The sequence below is a fragment of the Gracilinanus agilis genome, chromosome 3, assembly GCF_016433145.1.
Source record: "Gracilinanus agilis isolate LMUSP501 chromosome 3, AgileGrace, whole genome shotgun sequence".
In the NCBI taxonomy this organism is placed as follows: domain Eukaryota; kingdom Metazoa; phylum Chordata; class Mammalia; order Didelphimorphia; family Didelphidae; genus Gracilinanus; species Gracilinanus agilis.
The window spans coordinates 210,812,896-210,832,315 of NC_058132.1; the positions used below are offsets into that span (position 1 = coordinate 210,812,896).

General features: G+C 35.9%; 1 protein-coding gene across 1 annotated transcript; it reads left to right on the forward strand.

Moving 5' to 3' along the window:
* The first annotated feature begins 3,164 nt into the window (after positions 1–3,164).
* Positions 3,165–10,781, forward strand: LOC123239145 (olfactory receptor 8D4). The gene is made up of 2 exons (XM_044666416.1): positions 3,165–3,179; positions 9,843–10,781. The coding sequence occupies exons 1-2, from the start codon at positions 3,165–3,167 to the stop codon at positions 10,779–10,781; spliced, it is 954 nt and encodes a 317-aa protein (XP_044522351.1).
* The last annotated feature ends 8,639 nt before the right edge of the window (positions 10,782–19,420 follow it).

Consider the following 19,420-nt stretch of genomic DNA (forward strand, 5'->3'; position numbering starts at 1 on the left):
TACTCAAAAATGCATGGAGGAAGTGGATGATACAAAAGATCAGAATGAAGGCACAATATTTGAAATACCAACTGAGGTACCAGAAGGGCTTTGGGCTACACATTCTATGGATGTAGGCATTCTAAAGTCGGCAACACCAGTAAAAATAGAAGTTAAAGAAGGGACACCACCAAAGATACCACAATACAAATTAAGTAAGGAAGTAATAGAAAGAATCAACCCAATAATCCAAAGCTTGTTAGAACAGAAAATTCGAATCCGTAAAATTTCAGAATACAATATACCAATCATATCCATAAAGAAAACAAAACTTGACTCTGAAGGAAAAATTCAATGGAAATTGGTCCAACATTTAAGAGCATTAATAACTTTGTAAAAAAGTCCCATGAAGTCATTCCAAGCCCATCTAAAATAATCTCATAAATTCCAAGTAACTCTAGATATTAACTGTAGTTAATCTGTGTAGTGCTTATTTTAGCATTCCAATTGCAAAGGAAAGCCAAAAAATCTTTGCTTTCACTTGCAATGGGACTTAGATGACATGGGGAAGATTACCAATGGATTTCTGCGATAGCCCAACAGCATTTTGCCAAATCTTGCAACAAGATTTAAAGAACATCCAATTCAAAGAAAGCAAAATCATCCATTATGTGGATGACATTCTTCTTGCATCCCCATCTACTAAAGTTTGTTACCAAGATAGTAAAAAAAAACTCCACTTAAAGTTATATAAGAAAGGCCACAAAATTTTCAAATCAAAGCTACAATGGGTGAGTTATAAAGTTGAATTCCTAGGATTTATCTTGGAAAAGGGGATGAGAAAAATTTCCAAGAAAAGAATACAGGACATACAAAAGCTCACCATGCCAACGACTAAGAAACAACTGAGAGCCTTTTTAGGAATAGTAGGTTTCTATAGACAATGGATCTCAGGCTATAGCCAAATAACAAAATGCCTGATGGACTTAACCAAAAAATAGTCACAGAATCTTTGATCCCTTAGAACAGTCTCACCAAGGTCTCAGGGTCCCAGGTGCTGTGTTCCTCCATGTCCAAGTCCTGAACCAGAATATCTCCTTCAGATCCAAAACAAGAACAAGAAGAGAGCTACAGGAAGTCGTCACTCTAGGGACTTATTTTGTGTCACTTCCTGTGCTTTCCTCTTAGTTTACGTGCCCAATCAAAACAGAGGCTTTTCTTAGGACTGCCCAGGAGGCAGTCAGTAGATTTTGATTCCTTACTCACTCTAGTACACATGGGTCACAGGCCTCCCAACTTGTGAATTAAGTGGAGTTGTTTACACTTTTGGTGATTAGATTTGAGAATGGGCAAGGTAGATTTAATCTCATTATCACAATCCCCCCTGTGATCACTTGGGAGTCCCATCTCCCCAATTGATCATTTGACATAATCATCTTGTACCCCTAAATGTCTTCTAACTACAATAGAGATAAGAGGGAAATAGGAGAGAGAGAGGGAGAGAGAGACACACACACAGAGAGAGACAGAGAGAGAGAGACATACAGAGAAAGAGACACAGAGAGAGACAGAGACAGACAGAGAGAGAGAGAGAGAGAGAGAGAGAGAGAGAGAGAGAGAGAGAGAGAGTAAAACCAATGTTTTGCTAGACACATTGACAAAAAACCAATTAGGGGGCAATCTCCTTTGGCATAAGAGTATACAATTCAAAATAATTTTGTTCAATCCTCTTAAGTTCAATCAATTGCACCCCAAAATTCATTCTGGATAGTTTAAAAGATTCAGTGTGGGCTTCTTCAGGCATACTTTCTGGATTTTGTTTCAGTGTAGGTTTCTGCAGGCATCTTTCTCCAAATAGTTCATCTTCTAGATTCAAAGTGTTAGCAGGCTTCTTTTCCTGAAAATTTTCTTGAACAAAATTTTAAGTCTTGGATTTTTATAAAAATACAATCCTCTTTGAAGAGGGTGTTGATTAACACCCAGATCAGCTCAGAATACATCGTTGAATTATGGGGTATATGAGTCAATTATCAAAAGAAAAATCAAAAACATGAAAAGAAAAACAAAGAAGAAAAATTAAACTTTGGGAGAAATAAAAAATTCAAAATAAGAATCAAAATATCAAATATATATACATATATATGTGTGTGTATATATATATATATATGTATATATATATAATTTTTTTAAGTAAACAAGAATAAATTCATGATGGGCCCTTGTATTAGGGTCCAATTTAATAATTTCTAACAGACCCTTGTATTAGGGTCCAATTAAAGTAAATTCTGTCACATAAATTTGTAGGACAAAATGCAGTAATATTGTACTTACCCATTGGCAGCCAGGACTACAAGAGTTGCCATACCAAAAGAGAGAAAAAACGACCAGATTTTGTGTACAAGGAAGTATACATTTCCTGGTCTGATTTACCTTCACTCTCAGGGACAGGGCAATCAGAATGATGGCCAACATTCAGTACTTGACTGGCAGTGTGGTATGAAGCATCCTACATCTTAACATATGTTAAGATTGAAACTTCGAGTCTCACAGGATTGGTTGGTCTCCTTGACCTAGTGGCTCTTTTGTTCCCTTCTCCTGGAATCAGACAGAATAATTATAACACAATTGGCAGGTTACCATAGTCTAATTCTTTTGGGTATGCATTAATATTATAGCAAATATATTTTAAACATATTACAGCAGAATCAAAAAAGATTAATATTGATTATATGAACTTTAAGTACAAGAAATAAAAAAAAGGTAAATAAAATATTCCATTAGAAAAAATAAAAGGAAAAGCAATAATGAAATAAAAATTCAGGAATTCAATGTACTTTTAATGCTGGTGACATGTGCTTCAAATACAAAAAATGAGAGAAAAAATTGAATACTGTATTGCACAAGCAGGAAGAAAAACAAAAATGTTAAAAAATGTGTATATTTCAGAATCACAGAGGTAAAATATAGAATCTACTTGCCAAAAAATAAGATTCATTTCCTCTTTAATGTTCCTTGATCTGCAGTGTGAGTGCAAATGAGGTAGAAAAGCAATAATACATTCAAGAAAAAATTTTTACAAAAGGCACAAAATGTTACAAAAAGGATGGTGCAAATAAAGATAGTAGGAGGGTAGACAGGCACTGTATTAAAAATCTGTTTTTTCTTTTTTGCTATTTTAAGGGGAGATGAAACTGAAAAGGGTTAATATTAACAAAAACAATAGAGTCTAAGGGGTACCACCTTCTGCCCCACATGGAGGCACAACCCAGAGGAAAAGATTTAAAAATTTCCCAGAGGAAAAGCATTAAGAAAATCTGTCAGAAAGAAGAAAGAAAAAGAAAAGGCTGAAATCGACAGCTAAGACTTTGAACTTTGTAACTTTGTATATATAAGAAGAGTTCAGACAGAAAACAGCACTTATATGTAAGACTAAGTGAGGCAAAAACATAAAAACAAAATTAAATTCACAGATTAGGGAAACAGCATCAACACTAAATAACTTGGAAGAAAGAAGGGATCTATCAGTGAACATGAGAAGTGGAAATCTGTAGAAAATTGGTAAGTATTGGTAAGTATCCATTCAACAAAACATTATTAGACACAAAACATGAAATCACAAACTGGCATATGTTTGGAGACCTCATGTTAATAAAAGAGTGTCTGAAATTGCATTTATGCAAAATTATAAATATGTTATGTTTATAGTTAGTTCCATAAGGTCTTACGCAAATAGAAAGATTAATAGGTATTTCTATTTTACTAACATCGGGATTAGGGAACAATGCATATTATTGTATTATATATAAATAATCTCTATAAATAATGTATATATTGTAATTAGGTTAGTAACATAGTGATAGGGTCTGTAAATATGTAACATAGCATTTATATACACTGTATATAAGATTAGGTTATAGATTAGACTAGGGACTTAGGGAATAGTTATAAGTGGGGAAGAGATTAGGAATTAAGTTCATGCATAGGATAGATAGTTATACTTAGGATTAGAAATAAACTGCATTGGAAGATAGTTGTTAAAATTTCATTTGTTTATTTTAAAGCTGATGCTGAAATTGTGTTTAATGGAAAAAATATATATACATAGAATAGTTTGCAAATAATTATATGTAAGTAGAGTAGGAAAACTATTTGTATTAATTTAATTTAAAAAGAGTAAGTAATATTAGCATAAGAATTCATAGTTCTTTGTAATGTTCTGTTTGGAAAAAAAGTTATTGTACTGAAATTTATTGTAAAACCCCAAACTACCCTTACCCAAAACTTTCCTGCATAAAATTCCTCATATTAGATAAAATTAGCATAGAATAGAAATAGAGTAATTGAGGGACGTTTATTATTTTGGGGGTACTAGTTTGAAATTAAATTAATAGCTTGGTAAGTATAATACATATAAGTGACCTTGGGAAAGTCACAACATAAAAAGGGGACAATTGTGGAAAGGAAAATTGAATCAAGCTTTTGGCTTTTTGATCCACTGAGGAGCAGACAGCAGTTGGAATGTAATGGGAAGGGCAGTGACAGTTGAAGTGAAAGAAGAGGATTGTGGGAAAAAACCTGTTAAATGAAAGGTCTTTGCCCTCTGAACTCTGTCTAGTGTGGAGCAAAGTCCTGGAGCTCTAGATTCCCACCTGTGGAAAAGCCTTGCCTCCATTTCCCCTTGCCAAGAAAAGAAAGAAGGTTCCTGTTGTTTGAGAGCCTTCATTAGAACAAGAACAAACAACTGAAGCTGCCGAGAAGGGACTGATCCCTTAACTTCAGGGGGTCAGCATGAAGATCCTTTCCTTCCCTTGACCTTCCCAAGAAGGATACTTTTCACTGGTTAAGGTAGGAGAGAGACTTTAATTAGATAAGAAGAGGATAGTTAAGTTGGAGTGGAGCCATCTTGACTCAGCTGAAGAAAACAAGAAACTCCAAATAGAATCTTCTCTTCCCTTGAACCTATCCCCCTTTGATTTGCTTATCCTCTCCCTTCTCCAGCTACCTTGTCCATCTACAAAATAAAAAAATTCGCAGTCAAATCAAGGAGAAGTCATTATGCAAGGCAAAGAGGGGAAAGTGGTTTAAGCAGCTGCTTTGCTTAGACTCTATTTTGAGTGAGACCCCCTGTGATGCTGAAATTGGCTGTGGGGAGGTTTCTGTAGGGAGAGGGTTCATGCTTGATCAAACAGCATTACCACCCATCTCTTCAAATAGGAAAGCCTTCCTTTAACATCCAGGGCCAGCTCCTATTCTCTGGATGTCCACCATTCCAGAGAAACCTCCTCTGCTGTTTTTAGTAAAAGTAATGTATTGAGAGGGGAGTTGACAGACATTCACACCCAGATCTATCACTCTTTCCAACATTAAGCTCTCTTAAATATAAATATTTTTTATAGTTGAAGGAGCCATAGCTTTGGAATTGGATGACATGGGTTCAAATTCCAGTTTGCTCTTCATTTTCTTTTTAGTAATTTCAGTCAAGTGCTAACCTTTCTAAGCTTCATTTTTCTCATCTATAAAATAAGGGGGTTCGACTGTTTTCTGTGGTCCCTTCCAGAACTAAATTCATGATCCTATGACTTAGGTCTTCTGACTCATATCCCAGTGGTTTTACATTATATCACCATGAGGAATGTTATAGGGAAATCAGATAAAGCAGGAAGTGCCAAGGCAAAGGCAGAGAGAGAATTCCAGAACTCTGGAGAGAGTGACTGAGGGGACAGTTGGATGCTGGACTGGCTTTCTGGAGGAAGAGACAGTGTATGTGGACTTCTCCCACAAGCCTTTCACCTTCTAGGAAGTGGTTGAGTTTGGTTTAAACTCAACAGGTGGACTGTGTGAGTAAAATCCTTACTCACCTTCCTTTTGGATTTATACCTGCTACTGCTGGTATAAATGATTCCACTGGACTCCTGCCAAACCCAGAGGACAACTGTTTGTGAGATATCTCTCTTGCAGACCCAGTGGACCTGTGTACCTTCCAGATTTCCCTTACTCTGATTATTAGCAAAGGGGGGGTGTGTGTGTGTCAGATTCTTGATAGGAGATAGTATAGGTAGCTAGGATCTGTAGGTAGAGATTTAGTGTAGTTATATCTATTCAAATCCTATTGGACTTTGGTGGAAGGAATTAGGTTTAAGACCCAGTTAGATCATCCCACTCCCCTTTTCCTTATGTGTCTTAGTTTTAAAATAAAACCCTGATTTACAACATAGTGATAACTTGTCAGTTTCTCCCTGGAAGCCTTCCCAAACCTAGGACTTCTGAAAACTGGCTCTAAGGACTATTTCATTTAAATGTCTAGAAAACCACATAAACCTTACCTAATATATTTATTTGTTATTTCAGGAAGAGAAGGAAGTTGTTATGACATTCTTTGGGGAAGACTCTCTCCTGCCTTTAAAACCAACTAGGCATTTGCCTATTCTATATTCTATAAACTTCAATCCAGAGGAATTTCTTACTATCATCTAGTCTGAATCACTGATGCTGAATATGAAATCAGTTTCTAATCCTGGGCTAAACAGCAGTTTGGCAGGTTAGACATTTCCAAATAGATTGTCTCACTGGAAAAAATGCTTGGGAAATCATTGTTTTACAAAAACACAGCTAGATCTCAGGAGATGAAAAATACCTCAGGGACCAACTAATTTAGTAGTTATAGAACTGAAACACTTAAACAGAAATTAAAACTCAAGAACTCACTGTAGCGTGTTTCAGGAAGATGATCTAAATATAAAGAGGTTTTTTTTAGCATTTTGGAGAAGAGTGTATTCCAACTACAAATATTTCTTTGTTTACTGATGGAGAGAAATGTGAGATCTCTAAAAGAGTAGAATAAGAGACTGGAGGGGAGACTTTCTTATTGGCACTCCAGGCTAGAGGAAGGTGAGTCTTTTAGTGATAAAGTTCAAATTGCTAAGATTTTGGGCTCAGTTCTTCTTCTGGAGTGAGCTGGGACATTCTAAATGTGCAGCAATCAATTTTACCTTACCCTCTTGTACAGTGTAATAAGTTACTTTCATATTGTGCTTTATAGTTACAAAGTGCTTTATATCTATCTATCTATCTATCTATCTATCTATCTATCTATCTATCTATCTATCATCTATCTATCTATCTATCTATCTATCTATCTATCTATCTATCTATCTATCTATCTCTATATTCTGTTTCTCATAACTTCTGACTTGGACCTTTCAGGGAATTTTGATGATCAGTTCCTTAGTTTACATTTTTTGGGGGGTGGGCAGGGTGTATCGGAAGAAATGTTTTTTATCCATTTGGAAACTTTTAGGAAGATGTCTGGGACACTAATAGGTTAAGTGACTTTCTCTGGGTTGCAAGTCCATATGTGTTAGAGGCAAAAATTAATTACAGGTCCTTCCTGGTTCTAAGGCAGGGCTTCTACTCAGTACATTCACTAACTCACATCATACTTGCATATAACGAAGAATAGACAAGAAAGAAGGGAAAAAGAAGTTCAGCAAAAGTTTTCCATCCATCAACTGAGTCTAACAGCATCTGTAGTATTCCACATTTATAGTTCCCCAACCTTGCAAAAAAAAAAGAGATTGAGGTACATTTTCTCATTTTTCTTCTGGACTAAGCTTAGACATTCTAAATGTATAGGATTCAATGGAGGTTTTTTTTTCTTTTCACTTATTTCAATAGGCTTGGATTGAATACTATGAGCAGGGCAATGCACTAGGGGCTGTGAATATAACTAGCATTGCTACTCCCCAGCCCTCTTCTCCCCATCATTTGAAATGAGGACAAAAGAGAAATTCCAAAATTGTGCTCTAGAAAAAAAGGGCTAGACCTAGAGTAAGAAAGATCTGTGCTCAACGTCTTTCTCTCTGACATTTACTGATTATATTACTATGGACAAATCACTTAGTGTGTCACTAAGAAGCAATTTCTTGATCTGCAAAATAAGCCTACTAATAATACTTGTATATCACTGGATTTCTGTGAGACTGAAATAAGATAACGTATGTAAAACACTTTGAAAACTTTAAAGCACAATGGAAATATCAATTATCATAATTATGTTACTATTATTATTTCTGAATTCATTCACATTGTGTCCTTCCCCCTATTAGAAAATAGAAGCAGGGCGTAACTAAGAAGAAAATATAATTTCTTGATTTTCCAGGTGGAGAAGAACCTGTGCTAGGAAGACACTAGACTAACGAGACTGAATAAAGCCAGGACTAGCAAAAGAGTAAGCTGGACAAAGGTGGCTTCTTTTCTCTATGTATCCCAGATTTCCTTTCTTGGGTATAGTTAATATTCTACTGAATGTCAAACAACTAATTGAGAATGTATTACTGTCCACACCTTATAATTCCTCATAACTGAACAGAAATATGAAAGCTTGGGAAAGGATGGGGCTACTGTCTTTGAGAGAACTATTATGCTGTCTAGTTGGTAATAGGGTGGGCAGGGCAGGTAGGGGCCTTACCCCTTCATTATAGAGGTTATTATAGTGATTCAGGTGAAAGACAGCTGGACCCTGAAGCTGAGTGTGTCCAGTGAATTCAGAAGGAAAGGTTTACATGTGGGAGACCTTTGGTATCTTTGACTGATAAATGTTTTTGATACTAAAGTTTCTAACCTGAAAAATAAGCTCATAGTAAATTCAAGAAGGGGACAGCTTCCTAACATTAGAGATACTTCAAAATGGAATGGGTTATCCTGGGAGGTAGTGAGTTTCTCCAAACTAGGGAAGAATAATGGATGGTGACCAGAGTATTTTGTAGAAAGAATTCCCTCCCTCTCCATATGGATTTACCTAGGTAGTCTACAATGTTCTCTCCAACTATAAGATTCTGTAGTGATATCTTAGGAAATCATTATTGCTCTTCAGAAGCAATTTACTCCATCAACAATCATTTATTAAAGAAGTGCTGGGGTTAAAATAAAAGACAAAAAGACAAAAACATGGTCTTTCCCATCAAGGAGTTTACATTTTGATGTCCCTGAAGGTGACCTTCATTGCAGGGCTCATACTCAGCAAAGATTGGGAAGTTAACTTAAATTTCTCTTCAGAGCATGTAGCTCTCTCCATGGCCCTTTTGTACCTTTTCCATCCAGCTATATAAAGCTCTCAAAGTTATATTTAGTGTAATACAGGTTTATTAACTTTGCCACATTGGTCTGAGGCAACCTGTCAGTTGGCCCGGGTGGAATGTTGATGGTGGCATGAGCCATAAGGCAAGCACCAACTGCCAGTTGAGCCAAGGAGACCCAGGGCTGGGTTCTGTTCTTCCCTGACTTCTCCCCTGATCACTCACTTATCCCTTACACCTTGGGGCTCAGGTGGTGGGAGTGAGAACATGGGTAGCTTAGGCCTAGAATAGGGTTTAAACCAATCCTGCAGAACAACTTATCAATACTATCAGCACAACTGGCAAACCTTTAGTCAAAGATCAATTTTATTTAATACCCAGAGACCATGTCACTCTGACCTAGGGCTGTGGAAAGAGGGTTAGGAAGTACTGAGATCTAAGGGAGAAAGGTTTATCTGACTCAGGTTGCTATAGGTCTTGTCTGGATGGTCTTCTGCTGACCCAGGGCATAAGTATAATTTTGGGAGATGTCAGTCTATAATTTCTGTTGACTATCACATTTTTCTAATGGTTTTTGTCTCTTCATTGTTTCCAAGGCCAATTCTGCCTAGAGGAAGTAAAATCATTAGGCATAGGTCAGGGGGACAGTTTACAGGATCAGAAGAGATCAGAATTCAGATTTTGCCTGTCAGTTTTACCTACTTTGAGGTAAGAAAACTAGGAAGAAGGGGAACAGTGGGATTCCTCTAATGTGATTCTTTCTCCTCATTCTCATAGGTTCCCTCATAGAAAATGGGAAGAGGAAATCAGTCTGAAGTAACTGAATTTATTCTTGCAGGACTAACAGATGAGCCAGAGCTTCAACTGCCCCTTTTCTTCTTATTCTTGGTCATCTATATGGTCACTGTGGTGGGGAACGTGGGCATGATCATCCTGATTGGAATTAGTTCTCATCTCCACACCCCCATGTACTATTTCCTCAGCAGCTTGTCTGTTTTAGATGTCTGTTATTCCTCTGTTGTTACCCCTCAAATGTTAGTAGGATTCTTATCTGAAGATAAAACAATCTCCTATCCTAGATGCATGACTCAACTCTTTTTCTTCTGCATTTTTGTAATTTCTGAGTGCTACATGCTGGCAGCCATGGCTTATGATCGCTATGTTGCCATCTGTAGCCCCCTACTGTATAATATGATCATGTCCCCACAGGTCTGCTCCTTGCTGGTGACCTTTGTGTTTTCTGTGGGTCTTATTGATGCAGTGATACATACAGGTTGCATTTTGAGATTGCCATTTTGTGGGTCAAATATAATCAGTCATTACTTCTGTGACATTGTGCCCCTCATCAAACTTTCCTGTGCCAGCACTTATCTAGATGAGCTCCTGATTTTTGTTATTGGTGGATTCAACATGATAACAACCAGCTTGACAATCATAATCTCTTATGCTTTCATCCTCTCCAGTATTCTGCGCATCAAATCCAAAGAGGGCAGGTCAAAAGCCTTTAGTACTTGTAGTTCCCATATTATGGCAGTTACTGTGTTTTATGGGTCTCTCATGTCCATGTATCTCAAACCTACTTCCAGTAGCAACCTGGCCCAGGAAAAGGTGTCCTCAGTATTTTATACCACAGTGATTCCCATGCTGAATCCCCTGATCTACAGCCTGAGAAACAAGGATGTGAAGAATGCATTGAGGAAACTCATCCAACAGAAAATACTCTCATAATTGGAATATAGTTTACTTCTATATTTCTTGCTAATAAAGTAAAGATGATAACTCAAATTTAATTTTTCATTCTCCTTTTTACTTCAAGCCTAAATGTATATTTTCTCCTTTTTGTTCTCTAATACTTATCTGAACTTACTGAAAGACCTCTACGATTATGGAAGATTAATTATTTTCTGGTTTCCTGGTTCCTGTTTCACATAGCTGCCAAATTGATATTGTTAAAGTGCAAATTGGACTATGTCACATTGTCTCCCCCAATCAAATATAAACTGCTACAAAGAGAAGATTATTGTTTTTGTATTTGTATTCTTGGCACCTAGCAGTGTCTGCCACCTACAGCATGTTTAAAACACTCATTGAGTGATTAATTTCTTAATAATTTACTTAATAATATTAATATTACTTAATAATTACATAAGAAGCTTTAGTGATCCTCTATTACCTTTATGACAAGATAGAAGCTTCTTTGTCATTTATTCCCATTATGATGTCTTCAGCTATCTTTTCAGATTTAGCCTGGAATTAATACTCTCAGAGCTAATAGTGCTAATTTTACATTTACTAAGAATTATTGAAAGATATCAAAATGAAGAGCATTTGAAGCAAAACCAGCTCCAGCCAGCAGACTCCTATTTTCTTACTCCATTTCCACAATGAAATTTACCTCAGATCCTGATACCAGAAGCCCAAGTGAGCTGATGGTCTGTCGAGGTCATAAGATCCATGACTCCTGTGCTGGAGACTGCTGTTATCCCCCAAAACTAGATGCTACATCAGCTTGTGGTTACTTTGGCAGTTGTCAAAACAGGTTTTACATGTTGATGAGAGGCAGATTACACACAAACAACTATGGAAAAAGAAGATATATACAGGATAAATTGGAAATCAACATAGGGAAGGCACTAAGATAAAGGAGCTCTTACACTTCTATATAGTAAATGGGTATTATGGTTGCAGCAGGGTCTGGTCAAGGCCAGCAACAAAGACAAGCTGACACTCTATTCCCCATACATAACATTCTATTTCCCAATTTCTTATACTACAAATATTCCTGTTTTTTTGAGGGTTTCTTTTTATTTTGGAAGGTCTGGATTTTAGCAGTACCATCCCTTGAAGTTTTCATTTGGGGCTTTCTTTAAAAAGTGCCTAGTGCATTTTTTGTATTTTCAATTTGTCTTCATGTTCTGACTGATGTAGGTAGTGTTCTTTCATGATTTCTTGGAGTATGATATCTAGGTTCTTTCTTTTGGTGGTGGTTTTCAAGTAGTCCAGTAGTTAAAATTTTTTTTTTTCTTCTTGAAGCTTTTTTCCAAGATCATTTGTTTTTGATATGAGATAACTTACATATTCTTCTATGTTTTTAACCTTTGGATTTTGCTTTGATATTTATTTGCTAATGGAGTCATTAACTTCTGTTTGGTACATTCTAATTTTCAAGGACTTTAGTGCTTTCATAAGGTACCTTTTATACCAAGCTAGTATTCTCCTTCAAATTCTTTACTCTCAAGCTGACTCATATCAGGGTCAGGAGCCTTCAAAGTTCAGACCAGAAGGACAACCATCTGATTTTGTCTTAGATTAGAGTAGTTTGAGTTTACTAAGAACTTGAAGGTCTCAATCCTAAACCATCCCTGAAATCCTTGAAGGAAATAGAATTCAATGGCTACATGACCTAGACACCAACAGAGATATAAACAAATTAGAACAGAGAACATATTAACTATCAGATTTATGGATAGGTGAAGAATTTATGAAAAAACAAGAGATAGAAAGCATTGTGGTAAAATGGATAATTTTGAAGATATTAAATTTAAAAAGACTTTATGCTCAGAAAACTAATGTCAAAATTAGAAGGAAAGCAGTAAGTTGGGAAAAATTTTATAAACAATTTCTCATATGGAGGTCTCATAACTAAAATATCATAGGGACTTTTGTCAACTATGTAAGAATATGGGCCACTCCCCTAGCTGATGGTCAACAAATATGAAGAGAGTTTTTTTATGAAGAAATCAAAGCTAAAAACAAGTATATGAAAAAATATTCTAAATTATTACTGATTAGAGAAATGCAGGTCAAAGCACATCTGAGATATCCTATCCTACTTATCTGATCGGCTAAAATCATAAAATGGTATGAAACCTTATGTAAATATCAGAATTCTGGAAAACTTCAAAATTAGAATGTACTAAACAGAACTTAATTCCATGTGCAAACAAATATTAAAACAAAGGCCAAAGACTGAAAAGGTAGAAGAAAATGTAAGTTATCTTATAACAAAAATGAATCTTTTTTTCCCTTAGTGGAATAGGACTATTTAGAAATCTTTGTATTCCTACGTTCCAGCACAGTACATCACCCATACTAATTTCTTAATGTCAAATTAAAAAAATCAAATAAAGAGGAGACAACATGCAAAAATTTATGGAATGCCACCAAAGCTCTACATAGGGGAAAATTTGTGTTTCTAAATGCTTATATCAACAAAATAGAGAAAGAATAGGCCAATGACTTAGGCATGCAACTAAAAAAACTAAAAAAAGAACAAGTTAAAATTTTCCAATTAAAGACTAACTTGGAAATCCTTAAAATCAAAGGAAAGATTAATAAATGAAAGCAAGAAAATCATTGAGCTAATAAATAAGGCCTGTATCTGGCTTTATAAAAAAAGATGAAATTGATAAACCATTGATTAATTTGATGAAAAAAGAAAAAAGAAAACCAAATTACTAGTATCTTAAATGAAAAAGGTGAAATCACAATGAGTGGAGAAGAAATTAAAGTAATTATTGGGAATTCTTTTGCCCAACTATATACCGGCAAATCTGACAATCTAAGTGAAATAGATGCATATTTATAAAAAATACAAACTCCTCAAATTAACAAAAAAGGAAATAGAATAAACAGCCTTATCACGAAAAAAGAAATTGAACAAACCACTAAAGAATTACCTAAGAAAAAAGCTCTGGAGCCAGATGGATTCACAAGCAAATTCTAGCAAACATTCAAAGAACAATTAACTCCAATAGTACATAAACTATTTGTAAAAAGAGGGGAAGAAAAAATTCTTCAAAGTTCCTTTTATGACACAATTATAGTGCTGATCCCTATACCAAGAAGGGCAAAAACATAGAAAGAAAACTATAGACAAATCTTCCTAATGAATATTGAAAAATTTAAATAAAATGCTAGCAAGGAGATTATAGCATTATATCACAAATATCATATAACACAATCAAGTGGGTTTAATGGAAGGAATTTGGGGATAGTTCAATATTAGGAAAATTATCAGCATTATTATCCATACCAATCACAAACCCAACAGAACTCATACATCTCAATAGTTACAGGAAAAGTATTTGACAAAATACAACATCCATTCCTTATAAAAACATTTAAAAAATTAAAATAAATGGAACTTTCCTCAAAGTCATGAAAAGCATGTATCTAAAACCATCAGCAAGTCTTATCTGTAATGGGGATAAACTAAAAGTCCTCCCAATAAGATTCTGATCTTGTGAAATAAGAATGCCCCTTATTAGAACTATTAGTTATTATTATTCTATAAATACTAGCTATAGGAATAAGATCTAGAAAGAGAAATTGAAGGAATTAGAATAGGCAATGAGGAAACAAAGTTATCATTTGTTGCAGATGATATGATGTTATACTCAGAGAACCCCAGAGAATAAAACAAAAAAAAACAATAGAAACAATGAACAATTTTAAAAGAGTTGCAGGATAAACTCATATAAATCATCAGCATTTATGTCTGACACCAACAAAATCCAGGAGCAAGTGTAATGTATGGGAGATGGCAGCATGGAATTCCTAAAACTGTTATGTTGGTAATAACAGGTAATTTGGGGAAGCTGATAATTAGGCCAGGGCCAGAGATCTCCAAGACACTCTCTTCTTCACACTGACAGGCTAGAGTGAGAAGGGAGGGGGGTTAGACACTCCTGGCTCTCAAACCCCTCCCTCCAAGCAGTTTATTTCAGTTGGAAAATGGAGACAGGATGGAGTTCTTCAAGCAAGTTTCTGCTGAGGCTAAACATTAATGATGTTCCCCTTTCTTTAGCTTATATTCTCCACAGGTCTGATAGAGGGCTGAGTCGTAACTAGTTATCTTGATGTTATGGACAGAGATGGATTTGATCTTCTTAAGCAGACAGCAGAAAGGATTCAAGCTAGATGGCAAGAATGAGCAGTGAGTATCTTCAAATAATTCCCAGGCACAGATATTGAAGGTAAAGCTTATATTAATGAAGAAGGAAAGGGATGGGGAAGGCAGGAAGGGTAAAAAGGATTTGGATAAGTATGGGAAGCCCTGATCTGTCAGGTTGAAGCTGCCCCTTCCCTCCCAGAAGGGAGTGGCAGGCACTTGGTCACCTTGTTCTCTTGGCTAATATTAACTATTTCTAATCTCTACATTACTAAATAATTGTTATATTGATGTTGGTAAGGTCTAATCCTACTAGACAGCTAACTCCTAAGTAGAAACCATGATGGCTTTTGCCACAATGGCCCCTCAGGTGAACCCCCAAGTCAGGAGCAGCAAGCAGCATGATCTGCTCCCCTCAACTCTCAGTAAGCAACTGTTAAACTACTTCTCAACTGTCCCCTCACCCAAAGTTCTTCAGGGGGGGTCCCCCTGGAATTCTGGGTGAATCTTGACCCTATATTGTGCAGGAATTCCATGCTGCCATCTCCCATATATTACACAAGAGATAGAAAAGGAAATTCCATTCAAAATAATTATAGATAAATACTTGTAGTCTTACCTATCAAAACAAACCCAGCAACTATATGAACAAAATTACAAAATGCTTTTTACACAAATAAAGTCAGACCTACACAAGTGGGAAAATGTTCATTGCTCATGGAGATACTGAGCTAATATAATAGAAATGACAATGCTACTTAAATTGATTCACTTATTCAGTGCCATACCAATCAAACTGCCAAAAAATTATTTCATAGAGCTAGAAAAAATGACAACAAATTCCTCTGGAAGAACAAAAAGGAATATCAAGGAAATTAATGAAAAAAAACATGAAGGAAAGAGGCCTAATCTTTACATATTTATCAATATAACAAAGAAATATTCCATTACATTTAAGTGCCACAATTAAGTTAGCCCTTCCCTAGTCAATGGACATCTACTTTGTTTTTGTAATTTAATTTTTTTATATTCTGAGTAACCATTAACAACAACAAAAAGCATTTAAGTAAGAAAACACAAAAAAGTGAAGAACCACAAATGCTACATTGTTTACAACTTGTTTAAAAATATGTGAATTATATATGTGTACTTATGTGAGCATCCTCTGTTTTTTGAGCTTTGGATTTGTTTTATTTTGATATTTTTCCCCTTGATTTTGTGGCTGTTGTTTTTTTAAATGTAATCATGGTATGTATTATTCTTATTCTCATTTCATCTCTTCATATATTTCCCTTATTTTCTTTATATTTCCAATGTTTGTCATTTCTAATAATATGTTATAATCCATTACATTCAAATATCACAGTGGATTCAGCCATTTCCCCCATTATTGCATTTGTCACATCCAATTATTTTGTCATTAGTAACAATGCTTTCATGAATATTTTCATACATACACAACTTTTTGCCCTCCCAATACTGTCCTCAGGGTCTAATCCTAGTAAAGGCAACCCTAGGCTAATAAGCAAGAACAACTTTACAGCTCTTAATATATTTTCCATCTTGTTTTCTATAAAACAATTCATAAAAGTAAGATGTTTGCAGAATATTTATGCTCTCCAAGCCATTGTTGTCCTAGCAGAAACTATGTTTGAATTATGTATATGCTCAGCTTAGACTTAATACTAACCTCATGTAGGTATATGGGGGCTCTGCAGATATCTGCCATATTTAACTTATCTATGGTTCTATTCATCTCTTAAACATCTTTCTTATTTTGAGGGTTAGATTTTTCTAGCTCTAAAGTCCTCAGCTATTATTATTTTGTTATCTATTTCCATCTATATATTGTTTAGTTTTTCCTTTAAAAATCTGGAAGCTAGAACATTTGGTGCTTTTTCAAGTACAATATAATACTTCTTTATCCATACTACCCCTTCCTACATAATATAGTTACACTGTTCATCCTTTTCAATTTTATCCATTTTAGCTCTAACTATCAGAGATCATGACTGCTAACCCTGCCTTCTCTGAGTCAGCTAAAGTATAGTATATTCTGCTCCAGCCCTTCACTTTCACTCTATGTGTGTTTCATTTTTAGTGTGTTTCTTATAAATCACACCTTGTAAGGTCTTGATTTTTTATCTTTTCTGTTATCCATTTTCTTCCTATGTATGAATTCATCACATTTACACTCAGAGTCATAGTTACTAGCTGCTCATTTCCATCTATTCCATTCCTCTTCACTGTCTTCTTCCTTTCTTTCTGCCCTATCCCTCCTCAGATATCCAATTTTCTTTGAGCATCACCTCTCCAATTAACAGATTTTCCCCAAATCCTCCCTTATCTTCTCCCTTTGCTCTCCTAGTTCCAAATTGGTCTATCTCTTGTTATGTTTGTAAAAACAGGGATATTGGGAAGCTGATGGTGTGGCCAGGGCCAGGTGCCTGCAAGACACACTTCTCCCCCACAGAAAGGCTTGAGTGAGTAGGGATGGGGTAAGATACTCCTTGCTCTTAAACCCCTCCCCCCAAGCAGTTGGTTTTCAGTTGAAGATGGAGACCGGGCAGTGTGTCTTCAAGCAAGATTCAGCAAAGGCAAATCTTTAATGATGTTCCTTTTCTCAAACTTATATTCCCCACAGGTCTGACTGAGGGACAAAGGAGAAGCTTGGTCTCTTGATGTTAAGGACTGAAAAGTATCTGATTTCTTAGGCTGGTAACTGACAGGAACCAAGCTTAATGGCTGCAGTGAGTATCCCCAAATAATACCCAGGCACTGCTACTAAAGATTGAGCTTATATTGATAAAAGAAGGAAGGGGAAGGCAGGGAAGGGGTATCAAGGATTTGGATAAACTGGGAAACCCTGATCAGCTAGGTAGAAACTTCCCCTTCCCCCCCCCCCAGGAGGGAGTGGCAGACCTTTAGCTAACTTGACCTCAAAGCTAATAGTAATTACTCCTAATATCTAAATAACTAAATGAATAATAAAATGCTATTGCAATGAAGGTCCAACACCACTAGCCAGGCAAACTCCTAAGTAAAAACCACAATGGCTTTTGCCACTATGGCCTCCCAGGCAAACCCCAAATCAGGAGCAGTGAGCAGAGTAACCTGCTCACCTCAACTCCCAGTTATCAACTGCTTAACTCCTTTTTAACTGTCCCCTTACCCAGAGTTCTCCAGGGGGGGGTCACCCGGAATTCTGGGTGAGGCTTGACCCTGTATCCTGCAGGAATTCCATCCTGCCATTTTCTATATTACACTCTCCAAAGGTTCTTCTCCTCTCCCTTACCTTTTGGTTATTATTGTATCCATTTTTCCAAAATCTCTTCCTTAAACCTCCTACTGGGCTCCCCTACTTTCGTATTCCCTTATCCTCTCACCTTATCCCCTCTCTCTTAGTATGTACTCCCTTCTAGATATCTCTCCCTTCCCTCCATTTTCTTATCCCGTTGTCCTTCCTCTTAACATTCCTTATCCCTTCCTGTCATGCCCTCTTACTTCTTTATTCCTTTTCCCTCTCACCTTATACCCCTACTTCTTGATGTGTATTATCCTCAAGGTATCCCTGCCTTTCCTCCCCTTTATTATCTCCTTGTCCTCCTTTTTCTTAAACCATCTTTACCCACCACTCTCTTCTTTAACCATCCCTCTTCCCTCCTATTTTTCCTATACATTAAGAAAAAAAAATTATCCTCTATTTGTGTTTCTTGTTCTTTCTTTATTCCAGTAGGCTTTTAGTACTACAAGCCCTCCATCTCTCTCCTTCTCCATGACTGTTCTTCCATTCATTCCTCCTCCATATAAGATAGCCATTCTACCTTACCTATTCCTGGAATATTCCACTCTCATTTTCATCATTCTACTCCATTAACCTCAGCCTAGTGTATTCTCTCTATACATACCCTTTCAAAAAACTCAGGCAATGACATAATTCCCAGGGGGCCATATAATACATTTTCCCATCAGAAATCAAACAGTTGGACTTTTTGGGTTGTGTATGATTATTCTTTTATTACCTTTGTATGTTTGTTATAGATCAAACTTTCTGCTTACTTCTAGGTTTTTCCCCCAGGAATCATTGAAACTTTTAGTTTACTAAATATCCATGTTTTTTACCCTTTATAATTATTCTCATCTTCATGGGATAAATTATTTTTGGTTGCAAGCCCAGTTCTTATGGTCTATGAATTTCTATGTTCCATATACTGTGTTCTTTTAATTTTGTGGCTGCTAAGTTTTGTGTTATTCTGATTGTGGCTACACAGTATTTAAATTTTTTTCTTGTCGTTTATAGTATTTTCTGTTTAACCTAGAAACCATGAAACTTAGCAGGTTTTTCCTGTTTATTTTCATCTTTGGGTCTCTTTGAAGTGGTGATTGGTAGATTTTTTTTCAATTTCTATATTACCTTCTTATTCTTGAATTTATGGGCATTTCCCCTAGTTATTTCTTGGAATATGGAATAGTT